This window comes from Hordeum vulgare, chromosome 3H (genome assembly GCF_904849725.1).
Source record: "Hordeum vulgare subsp. vulgare chromosome 3H, MorexV3_pseudomolecules_assembly, whole genome shotgun sequence".
In the NCBI taxonomy this organism is placed as follows: domain Eukaryota; kingdom Viridiplantae; phylum Streptophyta; class Magnoliopsida; order Poales; family Poaceae; genus Hordeum; species Hordeum vulgare.
The window spans coordinates 605,054,538-605,078,946 of record NC_058520.1 but is presented as its reverse complement, the minus strand read 5'-3'; the positions used below and the strand labels follow the sequence as shown (position 1 = coordinate 605,078,946).

The 24,409-nt window shown below is 45.0% G+C and overlaps 2 protein-coding genes across 2 annotated transcripts; one reads left to right on the top strand and one right to left on the bottom strand.

Annotated features, from left to right (window-relative positions):
- Positions 1-4,020: 4,020 nt before the first annotated feature.
- LOC123445596 (glutathione S-transferase U8-like) lies at positions 4,021-5,355 on the bottom strand. Its single transcript, XM_045122603.1, has 2 exons — positions 4,831-5,355; positions 4,021-4,763 (listed from the first exon to the last, which is right to left on the bottom strand). Exons 1-2 carry the CDS (start codon positions 5,143-5,145, stop codon positions 4,392-4,394), a joined length of 687 nt encoding a protein of 228 aa, XP_044978538.1. The 5' UTR covers positions 5,146-5,355; the 3' UTR covers positions 4,021-4,391.
- A 5,508-nt stretch (positions 5,356-10,863) lies between these two features.
- Positions 10,864-17,632, top strand: LOC123445595 (glucan endo-1,3-beta-glucosidase GV). The gene is made up of 4 exons (XM_045122602.1): positions 10,864-11,253; positions 11,350-15,103; positions 15,230-15,491; positions 16,481-17,632. The coding sequence occupies exons 3-4, from the start codon at positions 15,485-15,487 to the stop codon at positions 17,422-17,424; spliced, it is 951 nt and encodes a 316-aa protein (XP_044978537.1). The 5' UTR covers positions 10,864-11,253; positions 11,350-15,103; positions 15,230-15,484; the 3' UTR covers positions 17,425-17,632.
- The last annotated feature ends 6,777 nt before the right edge of the window (positions 17,633-24,409 follow it).

Sequence of the window (24,409 nt, the reverse complement as noted above, 5' to 3'; positions counted from 1 at the left end):
CGCCTCCGCCGCCCCCGCGCCCTCCTTCTCCCGCAGCAAGAGGCCGCCCCGAGCTCTCCTCGCCGACCCGCATATATGTTTTTTTTTCTTCTGTTTTTTAGTTTAATTTGTTCCTTTTTGATTCATTGTTGGCACTCACAATTTTTTGTTTTGTGTTGTGTAGATGGAGGCGTTGTCCGATGATTCCGGTTGGTCGTCGTCGGATGATTCGGACATTGAGGAGTTGCTTCAAAACGATGACGTCGAGATGATGGGCCTCCTCCTCGACGTGAAAGAGTTTGAAGACCGCGCGAAGTTGATGGATCACAGGAGAGGGTCGAAGATGGGGCGAGTCACCATCTACCGGAACCGCGGTCTCGGTCACGAGCATTTGATGCAAGACTACTTTGCGGAGGTACCGACGTACCCACCTCGCCTCTTCCGGAGAAGGTAACGAATGCGCCGTAGTTTGTTTGTGAAGATTGTCACCGATTGTGAGGCCGCCTCAGATTACTTCAAGCATCGTAGATCCGTCTCCGATATCATGGGGTTTAGTGGGTACCAAAAGATATCGGCTGGAATGCGGGTGCTCGCCTATGGCATACCCACAGACTATACCGACGAGTATCTTCGCACTGGATAAGATACAACCACGGCGTCCGTTCGTAGGTTTGCAAATTAGTTATCCGGTTGTATGGCGATGAGTATCTTCGGGCACCCAACGAGGAAGATACAAAGAGATTGATGGAGATGAATGAAAAAGGGGGATGGCCAGGGATGCTTGGTAGTCTTGATTGCATGCATTGGACATGGAAAAATTGTCCAAAGGCATAGCAAGGAATGTATTACGGTAAAAGCCGTGATGCTATCATTGTGCTTGAGGCCGTGGCATCGGAGGACACATCGATTTGGCATGCATTTTTTGGTTTGTCGGGAACACTCAATGATATCAATGTGCTCAATAGATCTCCTTTGTTCAAAAGATTAGTTTATGGGGATGCTCCAACTTGCAACTACAAAATCATGGACAATGAGTACTCAATGGGATACTATCTCACCGATAGAATTTATCCCGATTGGGCAACTCTTGTGAAGTCCATCAAGGAGAAAAATGGGGTGCCCTTAACCAGAAAAGAGGCTCATTTCACCAAGGCATAAGAGGCAGCCCGCAAGGATATTGAGAGAGCTTTCGGTGTTTTGCAAGTAAGGTTTGCCATAGTTCGGGGTCCAGCTCGTTTTTGGGACAAAAAACCTTGAAGAACAGAATGAAATGTTGTGTGATTCTACACAACATGATTCTACACAAAATGAAACGTCTGACACCGCGTCGTCAGGCAGCGACGGGGCCTGGCCCATCGCCGTCCTCAGACCCGGCGCCTGGGCTGGGGCCGGGGCGGCAGATGGCAGACCACCAGGACGGCGTCGAAGTGGGAGCAGCAGTCAGCAGGGCGGAGGGAGAGCCGCCGTCGCCGTGGAATGGGAGAGAAGGAGGGGAAGGGGATCGGTAGGCAAGAGCTAGGGTTCCAGGCACGCTTCGGGATCGGGAGTTGATACTAAATTAAAAGCCCAGAAAATGGATATTGCTATTGGGTTCCCCAAACGTCGAATCAGAGAGCAAAATTGGCCCCTTCATGCTAACACCCACGCAGCCCCTTTTCCAATTCCAATTGGAGCCCGTCCGATGAGAAAGTCCATCGAATTTGGAAAAAAAATCTCCGAATTTGAAAAAATTCAAAAATTTGAAAAACGTTCATCATTTAAAAAACAAAAGAACAAATTTGATGAACTCTTTTCAAATCGTTGAACCTGTCAAAGAAAAAAACAAAATCGTTGAACCGGGTCGAAGAAAAAGACAACGAAAAAGAGAAAAAGGAGAATGAGAGAGTAAAACATAGAAAAGGTTTTAATTTATCGGAAGTTGCTTCGTGTTGGGGTGGTTGCGTGAGCGTGTCTCTATGATGGAGGTCCAAGGTTTGAATCATGAAACGAGCGCTTGTGGCATCAAATAGGGTTTTCCTTTTCCAATGGGTTCTCAAAAGAAAAGAAAACTTTTTGAATTTTAATTACAAACAAAGGCCCTTTTTCAATGGAAAACATTCTAAATCAAGCAACTCATTTCTGGCGAACTTAATCCTCCTCCTCGACCTCCCCGGCCGCCGCCCCCCGCCCGCCTCCGCCTCGACCTTGCCGGCCGCCGCCCGCCTCTGCCTCGACCTCCCTGGCCGCCTCCACCGCCCCCCGCGCCCTCCACCTCCCGCAGCAAGAGGCCGCCCCGAGCTCTCCTCGCCAACCCGCATGTATGTTCTTTTTCTATTTTTTTTGTTTAATTTCTTCCTTTTTGATTCATTGTTGGCATGAATATATTTATATCTAAACATATTATATTCTCATGAATATATTTGAGTTATTGATCCTATGTTGCAAGTGAGATTTCAGTTCAACCTTTTACATCTACCAAATAATATTTCTAGAATATTTTATACAATATTTGCGTTGTATGAGATATATGGAGAGAAAGTTCATGTGGTAAATAACTATTAATATTGTTTGCCACATTTCATTCTGCATGTCATTTTAGTGGGTTTAAATTACCATGAGGGCATCTCCCTTACACACATCATTCTTCCTCTTGCATCTATGCAGATTAGAGGTGGGAGAAAAGGCACTATTTAAATGTTGATTAGGCAACATGAATACTATTTGATTTAAACTAATGCTTTTAAATGTTGTTCATATTTCATCTTCAGCTACTCTCTCTCTCTCTCTCTCTCTCTCTCTCTCCTTAAAATTGATTTAAATTTCCATGACTTAATATCTTTCCGCTCAAATATTTAGAACCACACAGAACATTTAAACGACAATCAAATACATTATTTTTGTATGTCATAAGATTATATAAGTATCGTGTTGTAATTCCACCTTTGCTGATTATGGTGTCATTTGTGTGAAAAATCATGTTTACCCATTAGAGCTCCAAAAAATGCCACGAGAAGGAAACCTAAAGATGATTTTTTGATGCCGTTGCATAAGGTACCTCCAACACTTATAACTATGAGAATGTCTTCTCCATGGTCGGCTTCGTACTTGGGAGTAGCTATTTGAAATTTCAGAGTAAATAAAAACAAATGAATGTACTATCACAACTGGAGAGTCAAACCATCTGTTTTACTAAAATGTTACTAAAATCTCACTGTTTTAGCTTGTCAATCTTCTTTCAACATTTGCTTATGATAGCTTAGCCTGTAAATAAACCATTGCACCTCATTGGATTTTATTTTCTTCATTAGCAAATTGTATCATCTAGCCAATGTAATCTACCTCATAATGTTCAACTGGATATACTTTACCACTCATCCGATATGTGTACCCTGTAGTTCTTATAGTTCTTAAAGTAGCAGTTTTTTTTTGTAAAAGTCAAAAGCACTTGCACGGGTGCGGCATGTCGCCGCGCCTTCACCCGCCAGTGTAAAATATCATAGCTACACAATTTGTGACATATAGGAACCAACACACTTCGTTCATATACTGGAACCATTTTTCAAAGTTTTTTTGAATAAAAGGGGTTTCCCCCTTGCTCCACTTTATTGAAGCAACGAAACCATCAGGTTTTACATTCAAAACAAAACACCAACACATAGACAACAACCTCCGAGGAAACATTCACCGAACTTGCGAAAAGGTCCAGACACAAGAACGAACTGCACATATTACAGACAAGATTTATTCGAGTTTTAGCTCTCAGTTTGGCGACCATGCGATGCGCAGCAGTTCTCCCCTGAACTTGTCCAACTTACTGATGAACTGACGAAGTACTTCCTCCTGTGTGTCAGTTCTCCCCTGCTCCATTTTTGAAAGTGGGTATGTTCCAGTACTCCTGTCAGCTGTCACGATTTTCTAAAAGGACTACTGTAACATTCCAAGACAAATAAGACATGCACAATTTTTCCACTAGGAGTCATCTAACTCGCATCTTCTATGTTAGTATTCCCTCAAAACATAACAGAGTACCATATAACACCAACCAGTGGACCGGGTCAAAAATAGATGGAACATACATTTTGCTATCATAATATCGATGTTTTCTAAACACGATCAGATTGTACAGCAGTTCCAAATTACATTACATGCAGCCGCACATAGTAACAACCCAAATGAAACAAGAAACACACAAACTCGTGGTTATAAATAAGTGAACAACACTCTAAAACAAGAGCATCAGTTTCAATCTACTAGTAATGGTGGCTGCACCCTGCATTGAAAAAGAAATACAATCCGCCATGTCTTTACAGATTTCTGAATCTGAGAAAGAAAGACAAGTAGCTTGTTCCTTTTCCAGGAAACAATGATCATTAACATGTCCATACGATTGATTTATTTTATAAGCATGATATCGTCGCAGTGATCACACTAGATCACTTCTGAACGTCTGCCATTGCTAGAAAGTTCTTCACTGCAGTGAACTTGGCAACCAGTTCCTCCTTGCTCGGGAGGCAGGCCTTAGCACACTCCTCGCCGGCATATTCTTTCGCCCAGCGACACAGAGCAGGGAACCCTTCATCTGTGAGCAGATTCACGCCGGAGATCTCTTCGAAGGTTTGGAGCCAGCGAGCTAACCCACTGGCAGCTATGTCCACGAGTCCAATGGAGTCCCCTCCAAAGAACTTCTTCCCCTTGAGCTGCCTCTCGAGAAGCAGCAGATTCTCCTTGGCTTCCTTCAAGAAGTCCTCCTCCTCTTCCTTGTCACCATCCGCCATACATATCGATATCCAGAACGGCCTAGCAAACTGCAGTACAGCGTTCAGGACAGAAACATATTTGTTCAGAAGTTCACAAGAGATGCCGAGATGGTACCTTTTGGTCGATGAACTGCGCCCAGAAGCGGGCCGTGGCCCTCTCGCAGGGGTCGGCCGGCAGCAACGGCGGTCCTCCGAAGGCCTCGTCGATGTACTCGACGATGTTGAGCGACTCGCAGATGGACCTGTCGCCGTGGAGGAGCACGGGGACCAGTTTGTGGACAGGGTTGTGCGTGAGCAGCAGCTCGCTCTTGTTGTTTGGCAGGTCTTCGAGGAGCAGCTCGTAAGGTATTCCCTTGAGCCTCAGGGCCACCTCTGGACGGTGGCCGTATATGCTGCCGAAAGTGCTCAGGACCTTCACTCGCTCACTCATTTTTGCTTCCAAATTCTGGACCTTAAACTGCTGGCTGATATGAACGGGTGGTATTTATAGGGAATTAGGGATGCTACCTAGCTATTGCTTTGTTGCTGAATCTTCTCTTAAAGATTGAGCTCTTCACTCCTTGATCTCTTGAAGTATGCATCTATCGATGCAGAGGCCGGGGCTCAGCCTCCATTTCGAAAAAAAACTCCTTGATTGAAGCCACGGTGTGGGAGAGAGAAACTACTGAGTTGCTTCCTTCCAAAGTTCAGATGTTTAAAGAAACCTATCTGATCCTCACCCCAATAAACTTGTTTTTGGCTGGAAGCATCTGTACAGGTTCGGTTCAATGGAGTTACTTGGAAGCAACACATGTACTTTAAAACGATAAGTAAGCGCCTCGAGATGATGCAAGCAACGGGATAATCAAGCCTATTTTATATAAAGGTTCAGTTCAATGGAGTTACTCGGGAGGCACACATTGGATTTTTTTCAGTGTTTTAAAAATTAGTTGGTCATGCCAAATAGCAGTGACCCTTCAAATCAGCTATAACGAGGCTATAACGGGTCCACTATTTCTTTAGTTTAACGGGTTATGCATCATAGCGGCACCTGCTCAAACAGCTATAATATCCCGTTAGAGGTGCGCTATAATCGGCTATTTAAAACTTTGATTTTTTTATCTTTTATATAAAAAGGATGAATTCTATTGACTCAAAATAATGTATCAAGGGAATACAAAAAACTGAACACATCCGGCTGTTTTATTAGAATGCATACATCCAACACCCATACACACAGACACAATTAGGTGCGCTTACTCAATGCTCTCCCCCGACTCTAAGGATGACATCAACGTGGGCTACATCTGGAGCTCTACAGTCCCATTAAGCTCAATTCTTTTGCTTGGCTTCTATTCCGAGATATGCTCAACAAAAGGCGAACTTTATTTAGGGAAACACATTTGTGAACTTCTTCAACAAATCCACTTATATCTCCAGTGCCGTGAGGCAAAGGAGATGTGGCTCTTCCTTGGCGTCCCCATTTCCATCGGACTCATTTGGGACAACCACTACTGGAATTTCATGGTATGCCGGCTCTTTGCCGAGAGCCAAACCGCGGACACTCGGTAAACTCATATACGCGGAGAGCAACACTCGGCAAAAAAGCAAAACTCGCCAAACATGTACTTTGCCGAGTGTCATGAAAAAAACACTCGGTAAAACAACAAACTTGGCAAACGGGGCTTTTCCGGGTGATACACTCAGCAAAAATTGGTCTTTACCGAATGTCACACCCGGCAAAGGGGATCTTTCCTACACTCATCGTTTTGGTTGTATAGGTTGCATACTACCTCGGATGAACATGGTCAAAAATGAAAGTTGTTCATTTTGACGAGACATATAATTTTCATGTTAAGAACTTTTTCATTTGAGGACATATTAGTTATACTTTTTGTGATATAAAAATTTAGTCTGAAATGACTAAGACGGTGATCACATACATTGCAAAATTTATTATAATGTGCCCAAATTGAAACATAGGTGCATCTTACCATTTCAAACAATGTTGTCAAATAAAGTTTCCAACTTTTTTGCACAGAAAAATCTCCATTTTTGAAGTGTCAAAAATGGGTGTTTTTTGTGAAGCAAGTACAAAAAACATGGTGCGAAATGGCACCACTCCAATTATCAATATAAGTAGACCATATTTTATACACAATTCCCAAGTTTCATGGATTTTCTAGTTTTGTAGCCAATTTCGCACATTTAAATGACTTTATGTCGATTTCCCAAAAGTAATTCAAATTTAAACTGCAAGTGTATGATAGCTCTGTCCTAAAAAATAGCAAAATATGTTTTTAGGTACACAAGTAGTCACTATATGGAATAACCACTTATAATTTTAAAAGATTCAACTCCTTGTTATGAATAGTCATGCCGGCCATTTTGACCCAGTTTTGGAAAAAAATGAAAGAAAATGAATAAAAGTTCCAAAAATACAATCCTTTTGCATGGAGTCCTTTTATGTGTACTATTTACTAGGAAATATAGCAAACTTTGAATATGGAAAATTTGAAAACAAAATCCTTGACAAAATGAACTATGATGTTTGAACATTGGTGGCATTCAAGTCAAATGACTAAGGCGGAGGACATATATTTTATAGTTTACTAGCAAAAGGGCCCGTGCGTTGCAACGGGAGAAAAAATACCACACGCTTTTAATCTTTTTATAATCATTTTGATTTATTAAAATAATAAGCTAACTAACTAATGTAGTCAGTCCTATCCTATTTTGTTGAGAAATCAACCCGTCCATTGTTAATTCTATCATGATGAGAAATTGAGCGGGACAAGCAAAACAAAACAAAGAGGCTATGTGAATTGATCAATGGACTGTTATCTTATTTCACTCATGGGATAGAGAATGTGGGATCAGATAAAAAACTGAAGGTGGTGTTCCATTCTTTGTCTCTACAATAATACAATCTTACATTCAATACATTCATTCATCAGCAAACAAATTCCCACAAAAAAAAATTTCTTGTCGGTGCTTGGCACATGGTTGGAGGCATGGGGAGGGGATCTCACCAGATGATGAGTTCCTGCCGGAGGAGGGGATACGATGAGGGGAGCAAGGGTTAGGCGCCTCTATCTGGCCATAAGGAGTCGTCGTTGCCGCGCCATAACCTCGGAGTTCCCCGTGTGAGCCATGGAGGCCCGCCTCCACCTGCAAGTACTTCGCTCCGCCATGCCTTATCCGCGCGCCGCCGTCGTTCTGCATCGAGCAGACGCATCATCCCCAGTCACTGTAGCTGTCGCGTTGATTTGATCCAGAAGCTGTGCTCGAGCGCCGAAACGGGGGCAGCAAGCGGGCACAGGTACGGCCGCGGAGGCTGGTGGGTTGAGATCAACAACAGTGGTGGTTGAGGTCGGCCGCGGCGGCGAGTGGTGTGGCAGCGGCCTGGGCACAGGCCAGGGTGGACCAGGGTCGACGCGATGCGCTCGAGCGCCGCAACGGGGCAGTGAGCGGGGAGAGGTACGACCGCGGAGGCGGGTGGGTTGAGATCGGCAGTGGTGGCTGTTGAGGTCGGCAGCAGCGGCGAGTGGTGTGGCGGCGGCCTGGGCACATGCCAGGGTGGCCCAGGGTCGACGGGAGGAGGCGATGCGTACGCGTATAATTTTGTAGCGAATCATTTTTTCCTTTTGCGTTCCAGATAATAAATGATGGAACGCGGGTTGAATAACAAAAATTACAGGGGCTTTTTATAAAAATGCCGCGGTGGGTTTTTCGACGGAAGCAATAGCCTCTTTATTATTATTAGGTATAGACTAGCAAAAGGGCCCATGCGTTGCAACGGGAGAAAGAAATACCACACACTCTTAATTTATAAAAAATGGTCTATAATCTGAGGATTTGTAGTTACGACACAAATAAAGATCGTCTTATCCTACAAAAATGCAGTTCAAAATTTCAGAGGTCTTCTATTTTAACATGGCTTGCATGTAGATTTAATACGTACAAAGAATCAGTCAAGTGACCTTCAGTTTCATCTCTAATCCTGATTTTGTTGACGTGTTCATCCCCAACCCGGATGAGTACCGGTATGAAAGAAAGATAAATAATGACTTATTTATTAAGATTGCACCGTAGATAGTATTTTTATTAAACGTTTAACAGATAAAATAATATCATATTTAAATTCTACATATTTTTCTAATCAAATTCCATATATAATATGTTAAATTTGGAGTTATGGTTTAAAAGATATGAGTATTTTAAAAAACATTTAATATATACTACGAGTTTAATGTCATAAACAGTAAGGGCTTTTTTGTAAAATCACCTCGGTGGGTTTTCTGACGGAAGCGATAGCCTCTTTATTATTAGGTAAAGATTATAATGTTTCCACATTAGAGACATAGGTGCATCTGGGCATTATAAACAATGTCGCCAAATAGAGTTTTCATTTTTTTGTACAAAAAATCATTTTTCATTTTCTATGTGTCAAAATTGTTTTTTTTGGTGTGAAGCAAGTACAAAAACACAGGGTGCAAAATTACACCACTCCAATTATCACAGTAAGTAGATCATATTTTATTCAAATTTCTAAGTTCATGGATTTTCTAGTTTTATGGCTACTTTTGCACATTTCAATGACTTTATGTCGATTTCCCAAAAGAGATTTGAATTTGAACTGCAAGTGTGTGATAGCTCTGTCATAAAAAATTGCAAAAAAAGTTTTTAGGTACACAAACAATCATTATATGGGAGAACCACTTAGAATTTTGAGAGATTCAACCCCTTGTTATGAATAGCCATGCCTCACTTTTACCCCATTTTTAAAAAATAGTAGAAAATGAATACAAGTTCAAAAAATGCAATCCTTTCGCATGGAGTCATTATATGTGTACTAGTTGCGAGGAAATACCAAACTTTTCACATGACTAATTTGAAAAAAAAATCCTTCACAAAATGGACTACTCCCTCCTTCCATCTATATAAGGCCTAAGTTTTGAATCTCTCATACTAAGGCTGTTGCATAAAAAGAGGAGTAAATATTGGAAATAGTACTTGGCCAACCAAATTGCCTGCCAAGATTTTTTGGGTGCCGTGTAGCCCCCTCTATTCCCTTGCTATTAATCCTTCGCATGCAACCTTCTCTCTCCTTTTTTCTGCATGTAGCTCAATAATAACTCCTCCAGGCCTTCATGCATTGGGCGCCGAGATAGCGCACGCAACGATCCTGTACCTTGCCACTGCGGCATCTTGTTCAACTTGCGCATGGGCTACATCATGACGACTTTGTTAATCTCCAGTTCATCGGCGTCTTTGGTCTCAGCGTCTGGATCGAAGGTCTCAGCATCCGAGTCGATGATCTTGTCGTCGTCGTTGACTTCGGCGTTGGCGAACGTGAACGCGGCGGCTTCCGAACCGGCCGACGACGACATGGCCGCGCACGCGCACGCGGACTTAACCTTAGCAGCTTCCGAACCGGCCGACGGCGACATGGTCGTGCACGCGCATGCGCACGCGACGGACACGGAGCTAAGCGTAGCAGCCGGCTCTTCGAAGACATTAGTGGCGAGAACTTGATCCATGGTGAAGATAGAAGGCAAAGTGAAAATGGCTGTCTTTGAGAATGGAAGGAAATGGCTCTCGTTGAGAAGGAGTAAAGAGGACTCGGTGGAGAAGAAAAGAACCCCTAACGGCTCTCTGCATGCATGCAAATAAATGCTGCATTTTCACGAAGACGACGGGCGCGACCTGCGAGAGGAATTTAAGTGGCAGACGCATCGGTTAGCTCGTTTGGCCTTATATAGATGGAAAAAATAAAATTTGAGGTTAGGCCTTATATAGATGGAAGGAGGGAGTATCACCTATGAACATTCATAGATTTCAAGTCAAATGATCAAGTGGTGGTCATATTTATTGCATGGTTTATTATAATGTGCCTAAACTTGGAGCATGGATGCATCTTATCATTACAAACAATGCTTCTATTTTTTTGTGCTTTTACAATTTTTGTGTTCACCGAGTGTTACACTCGTAAAAGTCATGCTTTTCTCTGATTGGTCGAGAGAAAACACACTCTCAACCAATCTGAGAATAACACATGGATCGATGATGTGGCGTCATGACATCCGCACATCTCTTACTCCCTCTTTTATCTCTCTGTCCTTCTCTCTTCTAAATCAAGAGCTTGTATACATCAGCATCTCATTTACTCATGTCTTTCCTTATCTTATTTCACGGCCACCACCGGCGCGCGACGGCCGACCACCAGCAGCGCCGCGACATCGCAAGCGCCCCGTGGAGGAGAAGGCCCGCTGACATCCATCTCCTCTAGATGCTGACCTCTCCCTTCCGACGAGGCGCCGGATCGGACGGTAAGTTGAAGTCGTGCCGGACGATACATCGGACGACTGCTGCCTGCACGCGCTCGCCTCCACCGTCTTTGCTCCTTTTCCCGGCCTAGCTGCTGTTCCTCTTCCACGGCCCGGTCTCTTCGTCGATCAAGCAAGCAGCAGCACCAGCGGTGCAGCTAGCTAGCTAGTACGCTGGTGTAAACTACCTTGCTCTCGGTAAACTGATCAGACGGTCGGAGCAAACCGGAGTAAACTACCTTGCCACCCGGTCTCTTCGTTTGCTACAACGCCGTTTGCTCCGACCGTCTGATCAGTTTTTTTTTTTTTTTTTTGCCGAGTGACAGTATTTGAAATTCGACAAAGGTTTTACCGAGTGTACGACGAATGACTCCTGATAAAGATCCGTTTGGCTGATAGGTATACGTCGGGTGGTCTTCGTTGAGTGCAACTCTCGGCAAAGGCTTTGCCGAGTGTTGCGTCATGCGTGACCGTATCTGAAACTGAGCCCTGTTTCAGGACATCCATTTATGCAACCGAGCAACAGTCGAGACCATTCCGGAAGCTCTGTCCACTCGTGTCGCTCCGAAGGAGACGCTGCGGGATTTGGGAGGGCGACGGGGCTGGCGGCGCAGGGCGGCAGGCTACCTGGTAATATCCACCACGACGGCGACGGCTACGGATTCGGCGGTGGCCGGCGTTGACTCCAGCAGGTATACATTGGAGAACGGCTCATCCCCTTCCCCCCATTTTTGTGCGTTTTGTCGGCGTTCATGGCGGTCCTCCCCGGGGTGGCTTCGCACTCAACGGCACCGGGTTTGTTGGCGAGTGGTCGCTGGTGTAGTTAGTTGAACGGTGCAATAGGAGAGATGTCGCGGGGTTGTAGGGGTGGATGTCGCCAATGCACTAGGTTGGGGGCGGCGCTTGTGTGATGTGAATCATGGTTGGATGTTGCTGCAGGATTTTTTTACATGCTCTATTTGCTGACTTATTTGCTTTCGCTGTTTTGCAAAGCTCATCTGAGCAGAGGTTGTGCTGCTGAAATGTTTCAGTGAGTGTCAGTGAGTAGTGTTTCTAAGATATGTGTTGCTGATCGGTTTCAATGAGTGCCAATGGGTAGGTTTCAGTGAGTTTGTGTTGGTTTATTGTTTCAGTGAGTGTGAATGAGGTTTAGGTTTTCTGTAGTTGCGGTGCTGAATTTTAATGAGTTTCCGGGTTTCATCCATTCCTAAATTCGGTGCTGCTGAATTTTCCGAATTGAATGTGATGTAGAGAAACCTAAAGTTGCATGATCATAGTTTTCAGGTCGCGATATTTCTGAAGCTCCTAGTTTTTGGAGTTCATAGTTTACGATGTGATGCAATCCCCGCATAGAAACATGATGCACGATCGCTTTGTCTTATTTCTGAATTTTTGCAGCAAATAGATTATGTGGTTCATTCTACCTTTTTTTATAGCTCATGTTGTTCCATCTCATAGCTTATGTTATTGTTTTTCTGAAATTAGCTATGGTGCATTTCCTGTAGCTTTTAGCTGGGAAATTTTAGGTTATATGTTTCCGAGAAGAAATGTTTGGTAATAGCTTATGCTTTTCTGAAATTAGTTGGGACCGGTTGAATTATGTCTCATGTAGCTATTTTTCTGAAATTTGAATCATGTCTGCATGGTTTCACTAGTTTTAGTACCTTTCATTTTCTTAGATCACTAGTTATGCATGCATATACACTAGTGCAGGAATGCCTAGGCGTGCGGAAAAAGCCCATCAATGGCGGGCATGGTTCTAAGGGGCGCCCGCCACTCCTAACATGGCTTTAGTGGCGGTCGCGCGCCTGCCACTAATAAAGATCTAGCAATGGCGGGATTTACCTAGTGTCTTTCACTAGTAATCCACACTAACGACACACACTATCAATGATGGGCATCAATATTCACCTGCCATTGGTATAATTTTAGAAAATTAAAAAAACAAATGAACCAGCAGGCGGCACAGCAGTGACGCTCTACCTCGTGCACGCTGGATCCATCCTCGCGCGCATGCCTACTGGATCCACTGCCGCACAGAGGCCCGTTGGAAGAGCCCGCTAGATCTATTGTGAGCGTTGCGCCTGCTAGATCCATCAGCCCACCAGATCCTCCGATGTGCCCACTGGATCCACCACGCCGTTGTATCTGTCGCCACTCATGCTGGATTCGTTGTTGCACACACGCTCGCTGGATCTTGCGCCCCACTACATCCGCCGCCTCGTCCATTGGATTTGTTGTGCCTGCTGCATCCATTGCCCACGCGTTGACCATGTCCTGCCTGCTCGTCCACTCGATCGAAACGCTCACCAACGGCCGATATCACCGCTAGCCAAGTGTGGCCCATGCCCATGCTAGCCCACCATGTCGTCTACGACCCACTGCTGGGCCGACATGTGGGAACCTTGGCCACGCTGAGCATATTATCCATGTAGATATGCCCCATCGTCCTGACATGTGGATTCAATTGGCCAGTTTTGTGCTTAGAAGTGGCTCAGTCTCGAATCAATGAGATTTGTTACTCACTTGCCGTAGAAATGGTGACCATTTGTGATTTTTTGACAAAAATGATGACAACCTATTACTTTATACAAATGTGATGGTTTTGAGCAATTTACTCAACTGCTGAATTACATCAACGGGCTTGGCTCTAATAGAAGAAGGCCACATATCATCTCCCAGAAGAGCGCCGAATCGCAAATCAAAATAAGACCATGATAAAAATTGCATGATACAAATCAAGAATTCCCCTGCCTGCATGCAGATTCAGCGGTGCCCTCGTCCAACCCCAAAAGACACAACCAGACAGGAAAAAAAGAAAAGGTTATCAACACCCCCAATTAAGCTCAAAACAAAGAAATGGTTGTGCTTAACAGTGTGACATAAGATCGTGTGAAGAAATGGAGTATTAGAAGACGGCCTTGTTGAGCTGCAGATGGCGACCACACAGGTCATCGGGCCGCTAGCCCGCTGGTTTTTGGTGCAGAGGCCAGTTGTTTACTCATTATGTTTGTATCCCTGATCCTATATTATACCCCCTCTGTCCGAAAATAAGCGACTCAAAATTAAAGTGATACACTTATTTTGGGATGGAAGTAGTAGTAAATAAAAAATGGCATTTATCTGAAACATGGAGCATATAACAGATCAGCCTTAAGTTTTTTCATAAATTTTCTTGACAAGTTGCACAGCTAGCGAACTATCATCGCCGATGTTGACACATAATAAACTATAATTTTTCGTCTCACCCCATCGTGGGGGGCGGCTAATACGTGCGTACATGCGTACATGTGCAGCACCCAGTATTGTGAGATGTCAACAACCATTCTCTTATACTATTGAGAAATGATCTAATCATCTTGACCGGGCCCTGACGAGTGGTGACTAGATACAAAAATTCTGAGACTGAGCATGTGATCATTTGAGGCCGAGCTCGTATCAATTATCCTATCTGGTCACCATTGATCTTATCGAACAGACTTGACAATTGACATCATTTCGTGAACCAGTATTAGGTGGCAAAAGAAGGCCACGAGCACAAGTTTTTCAAGGTCCTATCCAAAGAAGAGATAATTTCTTCTTATTATTTTATTTTTTGAGGGGGTAAAAGATTTGTCCCATTCGTCAATTAAGAGAGAGTTCGGTACAAGTTCAAGCATCTGAGAGAGCATACAAAAGCCTTCTCTTTACGCACAATGATACACCAATGTGTAGCACCCTCAATGGCCCAATTCATGCTTTCGCAATCTTCCAGAGATTAATGGTCCCGTTGCAAACTTTATGTTGCCTTCATTCCATATCTTCCAAGCCATGAGCATGTTAAGTGAATCCATGGCCTTCTGGAGGTTGTGGCCATCATGGACAATGGCATACCACCACGACTTGATGCGAATCCATACCCAATGTCTTGATGGAAACCAAGCAGATGAAGCCAACCCCGAACCAAGCTCCGCACGCGAATGGCAAATCTACATAGGAAGAACAATTGGGACGCCGTCGACACTTGTTGCGAAGGGGGCAATTGCCAAAATTCATCCAGCCTCGCCTCTTGAGGCGGTCCAAGTCCAACATGGTCGCTTGGTAATGTCGTCTGACAATCTACAATCATTTTGGTTATCAATTTTTTTAAAGAAGCGTATGAACGATTCAACATCGACCAAAGCTAAGTCAAACAAGTAACCAGAATTTTATATATAACATTCCCAGGTCTACAACTAATCCATGGAAAACTGAGACGAGTTAGCATAACCGGTCAAGTGGCACTTCTTTTTAAGCAAAGCCCAAGTGGCTATACATTAGCAAGAAGTACTTCTCTCTGATCTGGAACTGGTTATCTAATGGAACAAGCCACACATCCCTCACTATATAACGCTGGCCAATGGCTACACGTATGGCAAGCAAGGAGCAAAGCACATATTTGAGCGAGCAGAGTATATTCGGGTGGGCGCCATTCATCAAAAAATGGGAGGTACGCATCATGCTCCCTTCCCTCTCTGTCTAGCTTTCTAGTCCTAATTCAATTTATTTTCTTAAGCCTCACATATGTAGTTATGAGCGCTCTAATTCCTAAAGGTTTTACAAATTTTAAGTAGGATCCGTCATTTGTAAAGTCAACTGAAATACGTTTTCACACAAGTTGATTTTTCAAGTTTTAGTATGCATCCTTCATCTTCTTCCTCCACCAAACGATTTTTCTAGATATAGTATGCATTGGACTGAAATCCAACGACTCAGCTTCATCTTTTCCCTCCAACAAACGATTTTTCTAGATATAGTATATATTAAACTGAAATCCAACTACTATACTTCATCTTCTTCCCCCACCAACCGTTTCTTCTCCAGCCATCCCATCTTCTCCACAATTTGCCTCTCATCCACCCGCGACTGCCTTCGGTGAGGCCCTAGAGAGCCCTTCCTGGTGATGTCACGGTCGGCTGCCGCGTCCCCGAGCACATCACCTCATAGCGGAGTCAAAACAAAAAGAAAAAAAATCAACCTAACTTAAGATCACCTGGCCTCTCCTCCATTGGCGACATTGTGGCAAGCCGCCGGCTTCCATCTCCGGTAAGATCCTATTTCTGCCTCAACGGGTACAGGTCTCCCCCTCACCTTGGAAGTTTCACATACATAAATTTTGCTTACAGACATCTTGTGGATAACCACATTTTACGACATTCAGTTTTTGAGAAAGGACAATAATAAAGCTTACTGCTATCTTATTGTCATGTCATCTATTGACAATCAGTATCGCAAAAAAAAAAAAAAATCGACAATCAGATAGTCAAGTGTTTGACCCAGCTCACCCTCTCACAATGTTTCATGAAACCCATGCTATAACCTGATATTTTTCTATTTCCTCCAACTAATAAAACATATAATAGTTAAAACAGTATAGCCCACAACATTTTACTGATTCTATTTCCACGCAAGTTCCAACATTAATTATGTTATATGCAGCGGTGCATGGCGTGTGCTACGGAATGGTGGGCGACAACCTGCCATCCCGGAGCGACGTGGTGCAGCTGTACAAGTCCCGCAACATCCACGCCATGCGCATCTACCACCCAGACCAGGAGACCCTCACGGCCCTCCGCGGAAGCGGCATCTTCCTCATCCTCGACGTCGGCGGGGTCGACGAGGTCCGACGCCTCGGCCGTGACCCGTCATATGCCGCCGGCTGGGTCCGGAGCAACGTCCAGGCCTACTACCCGGACGTCCTCATCCGGTACATCGCCGTCGGCAACGAGGTCCCCGCGGGCGACACGGGCATCATCCTCCCGGCCATGCAGAACGTGCACAACGCGCTGGCGTCCGCCAACCTCTCCAGCAGCATCAAGGTGTCGACGGCGGTGAGGTTCGACGTGATCACCAACTCCTTCCCGCCTTCCAGCGGCGTGTTCAGGGACCCATCTGGATTAGTGCCCATCGCGAGGTTCCTGGACTCGACCGGCGCCCCGTTCCTGGCCAACGTGTACCCTTACTTCGCCTACCGGGACGACCGTGGCCAGAACATCCGGCTCAACTACGCCACGCTCCAGCCGGGCACCACGGTGAGGGACAACGGCAACGGGCTGACCTACACCAGCCTCTTCGACGCGATGGTCGACTCCATCTACGCCGCGCTGGAGAAGGCCGGCACGCCGAACGTCAGGGTGGTGGTGTCGGAGAGCGGGTGGCCGTCGGCGGGCGGGTTCGGGGCATCGGTGGAAAACGCGCGGAACTACAACCAGGGGCTGATTGACCACATCCGGAGCGGCACGCCGAAACGGCCAGGGGCGATCGAGACGTACATATTCGCCATGTTCAACGAGAACAGGAAGCCAGGGGATGAGGTGGAGAGGAACTTCGGGCTCTTCTTCCCCAACAAGCAACCTGTCTACCCGACCACCTTCCCCAATTAATTTTTTTTTGCGTGGATCCCCAATTAATAATCGGAGGGCTTGTGAATGCTCTAACTAATTATTTTAAAAAGTCAGCGTCTATTTACGTAGCTGGCGTAAAATGGATGCATGCTTTGCCACCTGAATAAAAATTATATTTGTGCTTGAAACAATGTACGTAGCATATGAATGAATCTTCTTCATGAATAAATTTATATTTCTTGTGCCATGTAGGGCAGGTGTGTGGGCGTTTATCAGTTCATTCATACGCCAGTTTCGTGCACGCAGAGCTCGCGGCTGCCAACCCGACGTGTTGTGGAACTGGCGTCGCCTCCACACGCCCGCATGCCTGTTAATTGCCATGTCTTCCTAGTGTTATATGGCAAGTGAGTGAAACTATGGTGCCCGCATGCCTGTTAGTTGCCATGTCTTTCCAGTGTTACATGGCAACTGAGTGAAACTGACGTGCCCACATGCCTGTCAGTTGCCATGTCTTTCCAGTGTTACATGGCAACTGAGTGGAACTACCGTGCCCACATGCCTGTCAGTTGTCATGTCTTCCCAGTGTTACATGACAACTGAATGGAACTGGTCGTGCTCGTGCGCGTATCAGTTGCCATGTCTTCCCAGTGTTACATCGCAACTGAGTGGAACTGACCGTGCCCGCATGCCTGTCATTTGTCATATCTTTCCAGTGTTACATGACAACTGAATGGAACTGGTCGTGCTCGTGCGCGTGTTAGTTGCCATGTCTTCCTAGTGTTACATGGCAACTGAGTGAAACTGACCGTGCCCGCATGCATGTCATTTGTCATATCTTTCATGTGTTACATGACAACTGAGTGGAACTGTCACGCGGGTCACACGAGACCGCGAGGTGGCAGGTCAGATGTGTGGGTCACGAGGTAGGAGGTCGGACGTACGGGCGTTAGCTTTTTATCCACACGTAGACGTGTGGACTGTTTCCCTTAGACACGACACGAGACGTGTGGGTAACACCCTTTAATGCCCACGCGTGTGGACGTTATCAGGGGCTGATGCATTAAATATCATTTGCATGTCTCTCTTTAGGAATTAATGACATGAAAAACAAAGCTCCTCACAATTTTCCGAGCGGGCCAAATAAGATTCATTATTTATACTGATTTTTGATTTATAGTATTCTTCATACAATCTCCATGCACCTAGGTTACGATGCAGCTCCGCCCTATGCACCTGGACGGACGGAGTAAGTCTTTTTAGATACTTCATTAGGAACTACATACGGAGCAAAATAAATGAATCTACACTTTAAAATATACCTATATATACATCCGTACGTAGTCCGATAGTGAAATCTTAATGGTTACTTATCAATGGCCAGTAAATATGTCTATATTTAGAAACTGAGGGAGTAGATGTTACTTATACCATTGTCCTAGGCTCTAATGGCCAGTAAATGTAAGACATCAGAGTAAACATAAGATACTACTCCCTCCGTCACGGTTTAGAAGGCACAGTTAAACTTGCATGCGTTTTCAAAATAGACAAGGTTTAAGGCGTGAAAGCAGTTAATTTTATTAATTGCTACTAGTACTGTTCATGTATGCGCCCTCCCAATTTGCTGCTCACGCATTAGTACTAGTATTTTTTTAGTTGGTGAGGCGCATTAACATTTATACCTGCTACATCTCACAACCAATCGGTGACTACCTTGGTCCCAGAGATTTTCCAAACGTGCCTTCTAAACCGTGATGGAGGAAGTATTGTTTTAATTTAACACACTCGATGCTGTTGTTTCAACTTTGTACTAAGTCAATGATAATTATTAAATACAAACCCAAAATATAAATGACATAACTAGACCGTCATCCAAACCGGTTGAACGTGCCACATCCGAGCATCTTTCATTGATTGCACTCGTACTCTCGTACTTTGTATATATATATATATATATATATATATATATATATATATATATATATATATATATATATAATATATATATATATATGTGATCACCTCTAATCAAAATAGACTCAGTCATTTGAAGAATATATGCCTGGGCTGAATGATGTAAGGTATGCCGTCATATCCATCTCGTACCCGAGCAAGTTTTTCCATAAGTGTCCATCATCTGCCAACTTATCAACAGCATTCTCCTCAAGTTTTAACATGTAGGTGCCAGGTTCCTCGCTTCCTTTTCCCATTGTGAACAACAGGGTGCCGCTCTTTTCACCAAACCACCTCAACTTGATTGTGTGGACATAGTGACTCACCACCATCATCTGTTTTCCCATTTGCTCGAGCAACACAATCTTGCGATTTCTACATATCTTGCCGGTTTGGATGTCATCTTGATTGGTAAACTCGACAAAGGTTAGCCTCAACACAAGCTTCCGCAACCCGTACTACCCTCTCATGAAACCACAATTCATTAAGAAGAGACGGTTATCCAGCGAGATGCCCATGAGTCGGTTGTTTGGGCCCACGTACGAGGTGTCGCAAGGCACCATGTGCATGTCCATGGTGTGATGTTTCAAATCGAGGCGCACCCCGAGCACACCTTGTTCGAGAGCCCAGAATGCAACCCCGCGGCGTACCACGGCAGGCCCGATATTGCGTATCTTGGAGCTGGGTATATTGACAATGGATTCAGCCTCTGGTCCCCAACGCCCCGTATCCGTGGAGTAGCATCGGAGCACCGTGGACTGCCCACCAGTCGGATGATTGTGGTTGTAGATGAGCAGAATGTGGAAGAAATCTTGGTGGCACAGAGGGTTGAGGTCGTGGCCGGTGAGCAACGCGCAGCCATAGTCCAGTATCTTTGCAGTGTTCTTGCCTAGTAATACCAAAGGTGGGATGACATCGATCTTGTCAAGCATCATCATCGGGTTGCATATGGCGAGCCGGAGGCCATCAGATGCGCGATCCTGGCGTCGGAGCTCGACAACGAGGCGGCCATTCCGGGATGCAACGGGACGGGAGTAGTGCAGAAGCCGGTCACCCCCATCTTCTAGTCCCAAGATAGCTAAAGAGCTGCGGTCATCACCACGGATGAAACGTGTACCTGACGCCGTTGCGATAAAACACGGCCGCGGCGATGACCCGGCCGTCCCTTGTTCGCGTAGTGGGCCAGTCTTTCTCCTGGTGGAAGAGACCAACGGCGAGGTTGGGGAAGAAGCGGCCTAGAGGCGGCATGCAGGGGGAGATGACCGCTGCCCTGGTGGCCACGACGTTGCCCCAGCGCCGGCACGTGGCGGCGCAGCCGGGCGAATATATATGTCAGCGAGCACGTCGTCAGAGATAGACGCCGTTATGCCGCCGCTGACTTGATGATGGTCGTCTTTCTTTCTTTTTGAGGAACAACGACTCGCTTTCTTGATTCGACGGCATGGCGCGGCGGCGGCCGCGGAACGACGGAGGGCTCGCATGGGAGTGTTCTGGTGATGCATGCAATGATGCAATCGATTTGGTGTTTATAGATTACATCAGTCTTGAGACAGGCGCCGTAATTGACTTTGCCTCGTGGCACGAATAAGTATAGTAGTAATTGGTTTGTTCTGTAGGGCCTGACTTCCGTGGGTCATTGAGTCAGTGACGATTACTTTGTTAACCGTTTGATGGAGTACTTGTTTCCGTTCCGGTTTATTATTCTCCTTTTGTATTTGGCGGAAATCATCCGACTAACTAGCCGTTCGATCTGTCATCTGTGACCGTCGGTCGCAGCTATACATCCCGTTCTCAGTTTTTCTCCGGTCTCCCATCCACACAGCGTCTCCTCTACAGCGAAAGCAACGACCATGAGAACTGATGCACACCTGTACAGGCAACCTCGGAGCATCATGTGCTCCATGGCAGCATCGTGCGCTGTTCCATGGCCTCCCTGCTCTGCCTCACAGGAAAAAGCTTAAGGCAGCAAAAGAAGACACCCCGGCGACCTTGGAAGCGCTCCATTGCAGCCCCGGCAACCCTGATGGCGCGCCAACGGAGCACCCATGATGCCCCGCGGAGCTCCATTGCAGCCCCGACAACCCCAGCAGCGCTCCAACGGAGCACCAATGTGGCTCCGCGCGCGAACCTCCATTAATTGCAGCCCCGCCTACCTTGTCAGCGCTCCAACGCAGCACCGATGGCGCCATGCGAATCTCCATTACAGCCATGCCAGCGCTCCATTGCAGCCCCGACGACGATGGCGGCGCTTCATTGCATCTCCGGCGACCCCGACGGCATTTCAACGCAGCACCGATGACGTGCCCCGCGAAGCTCCATTGAAGCCCGGAGACGGTGCTCCATTGCATCCCGGCGGAGCTTCCACAACCCTGATGTCGCTCCATTGCAGTCCTAGGTTGCTGCTAGAAAATCGGAATACTGCACCATTAAACGCTCGCACCAGAATGTTGTACAGAGGTTGGCCGCGCGCCCGCAGGAGTGGCGTTGCTGCAAAGAATGGGAAGGTATGAAAGCAGAGATGAGTGGCGTTGCTTGTATGGTGTTGCAAAAGCAGAGATGAGGCCGTGCTGGCTGTAATTGGAGAGCGCCCGCTGCGAGCCACCAGTGCCTCTCGCTGGATGCGGCGGCGAAAAGAAATTCAAACAAGATTCGCCAGGGTCGCGCGTGGGAGGATATATAGAAGAAAGAAAGGATACGGTCTCTGATGAAAGAGTTTTTCAAAGAAGAACAGATGCGTGAGGCTGGGACTGGATAGTTGACCGAGCACGAGATGCATGGGTGGACCATGGACGCGTGGCGTGTAGACGAGAAAGAAATCATCCGGATGAATTAAAGTATTTTCCTTTGTATTTTGGGTCAACCACTTCCTTATTCCACTTCCTTATTTTCAAGACATGCACGTTGTTTTAGGTTAACAATTTAACTTACTAAAGATGTATTATATTTCATAAAAAATATATGTTTAAAAACTATATTCGCTTAAGAATATAATTATATATATTATGAATGACATATAACTTATATTTAGTTAGTCAAATCGATAAGTTAAAATTATGCACAGGCCTTGTAAACCGAGGAGGGAGTACCAAACTATCCCTACTCCTAAAGAGGGTCTGTGGTTGCGATGGTGTGTTTGGTACGTCGTTCATTTCATTCGTTTTCCCTTCGTCTCTGTAGCGCTAAATGAAAACAAACTAAAAAAATCCTAATAATTATTAGTCTGTCTTATAAAACAACAAAGAGAAATAATATCTGAGCCTGATTACGTCATAGAACAGGAGGCATAAGCTATGGAAAACAACCACATCCCAACCTTGTGGCGCTAACTGAAAACTTACTAAAAAAAAATCTTCACAACCCCACAAAAAAAGAGAAAACAATAATCAACCAGATTTATTTTCTAAAACAACAAACAAAAGGTATGGACAATACGCAGCAATTATCATTGAAATATTTGTTACCAAAGTCAAATATCTTCGTCATATTGAGGTTATTATTTAAGCACGTACGTAGTATTTGTTAGGGGGTTGGTCATTCACGGAGACCACTGGACGAAGAGATCCCCATCAAGCATATCTGAACGGCAGATTGCTAGGAGATCACATGAGGTCACTTGTTGTGGCAATCATGAATTTATGGTCTCCCACGCCCATTGTGGTCTATCTTCACTTGGAGGTCACATGTATTTACAATCAACCAACTGTTCAGTCTCGCTTTCATCGCCTCGAGGTGAGTTCAACTTTGATTCCGGCTCTGCCATTCCCTTTTTGTCAAAGCAATCTAATTCTCTGGTTCCGTGGTGTTGTTCCTTAGTGATCTTCATAGTCCTGATATATGCTATTGAATTATAAGCTTAGATGAGGGCATTATCCATTTCTATACTTCGCAAAAGACAATGCATACCATTACGAAAATGAACTTTTAGTTTCTGCGATTCAGGGTCAGATAGCTCTTATATCAAGTAATGATAGCAATAACATGTGCTTATAATATGTAACATGATAAAGGAAAATAAGCTGTCTACTTTCTAACAAACTGTGTAGGAATAATGTCTTGATTGACAATTTGTATCTGAGCATGAAATAATCTTGATATTTGTTACCTATGTTCCTATGTGAAACATCCACATGCCAATGGATAAAATGCTCGCACAACCATTACCCTCATACTATTTGAGCCAAGAGAGCATGTGGAAACGTCAAATGGTATGAACCCTTCACACTGGCATATTTTTATTTGGAGTATATTTATTTGTAGGGACATTTACATATTTCTTCCTAATTTTTGCCCGACCTCATCTTTACCCATAAATAAAAACAATGCTCAACTATATCCCTCTTCTGTTAAGTGCGCTTGTATAAATACCCTTCCGTACATTTTTCCGTCCAGTCAAAGGCCTTTGACTGTTAAGTGCGTGTACAGAAAAATGTTACGGTCGAAGGCTTTTGACTGTTAAGTGCGTGTACAGAACAATGTTACGGTCAAAGGCCTTTGACTGGATGGAAAATGTACAGAAGGGCATTTCTATAAATGCACTTAATAGAAGAGGGGCAAAGTTGAACACTGTTTTTATTTAGGGGTAAAGATGAGGTCGGGCCAAAATTAGGGGAAAATGGAATTGACCCTTATTTGTATATCTAGATTTATTATCCCAACTTTGCTTTACGCATATTGATTCAAATCTGGGTCTTGGGTTTAAAAATTTATTTGTATATCTAGATTTATTATCCCAACTTTGCATGCTCGCCAGTGAGCAGGTGGCTCGTGTAAGTAGTCGTCCAAAAGGGACCATGGCACCAACGCACAACAGCCCAGCTCATGTGGAAACCGCAAGTCCGTCCCAAGCTGCTTCTACTAGGAGTCTAGCTGGAGGGCTAGAGACAACAAGTGGTGGACTAAGCCCGTCACGTGGTATAGGTCCACAAATGACCAAGTTAGCTAGACCGCCAGTAATTGAAAGTGTGGCAACTTTCGAAGAAAAATTCTCCGATGGTAATGGAGGAAAAGATAACATCACCTACACCCATACAGCTACAAACGGTGTTAATTGATCCGGTAAAACTAAAAGGGAGTG

What these genes read in the sequence shown, in the direction of transcription:
- LOC123445596 (XM_045122603.1), bottom strand. Translation starts at nt 5,145, where the DNA reads ATGAGTGAGCGAGTGAAGGTCCTGAGCACTTTCGGCAGCATATACGGC. An exon ending in CGCAGTTCATCGACCAAAAG is followed by an intron (nt 4,764 to 4,830) that starts GTACCATCTCGG and finishes GCTGTACTGCAG; the next exon opens with TTTGCTAGGCCGTTCTGGAT.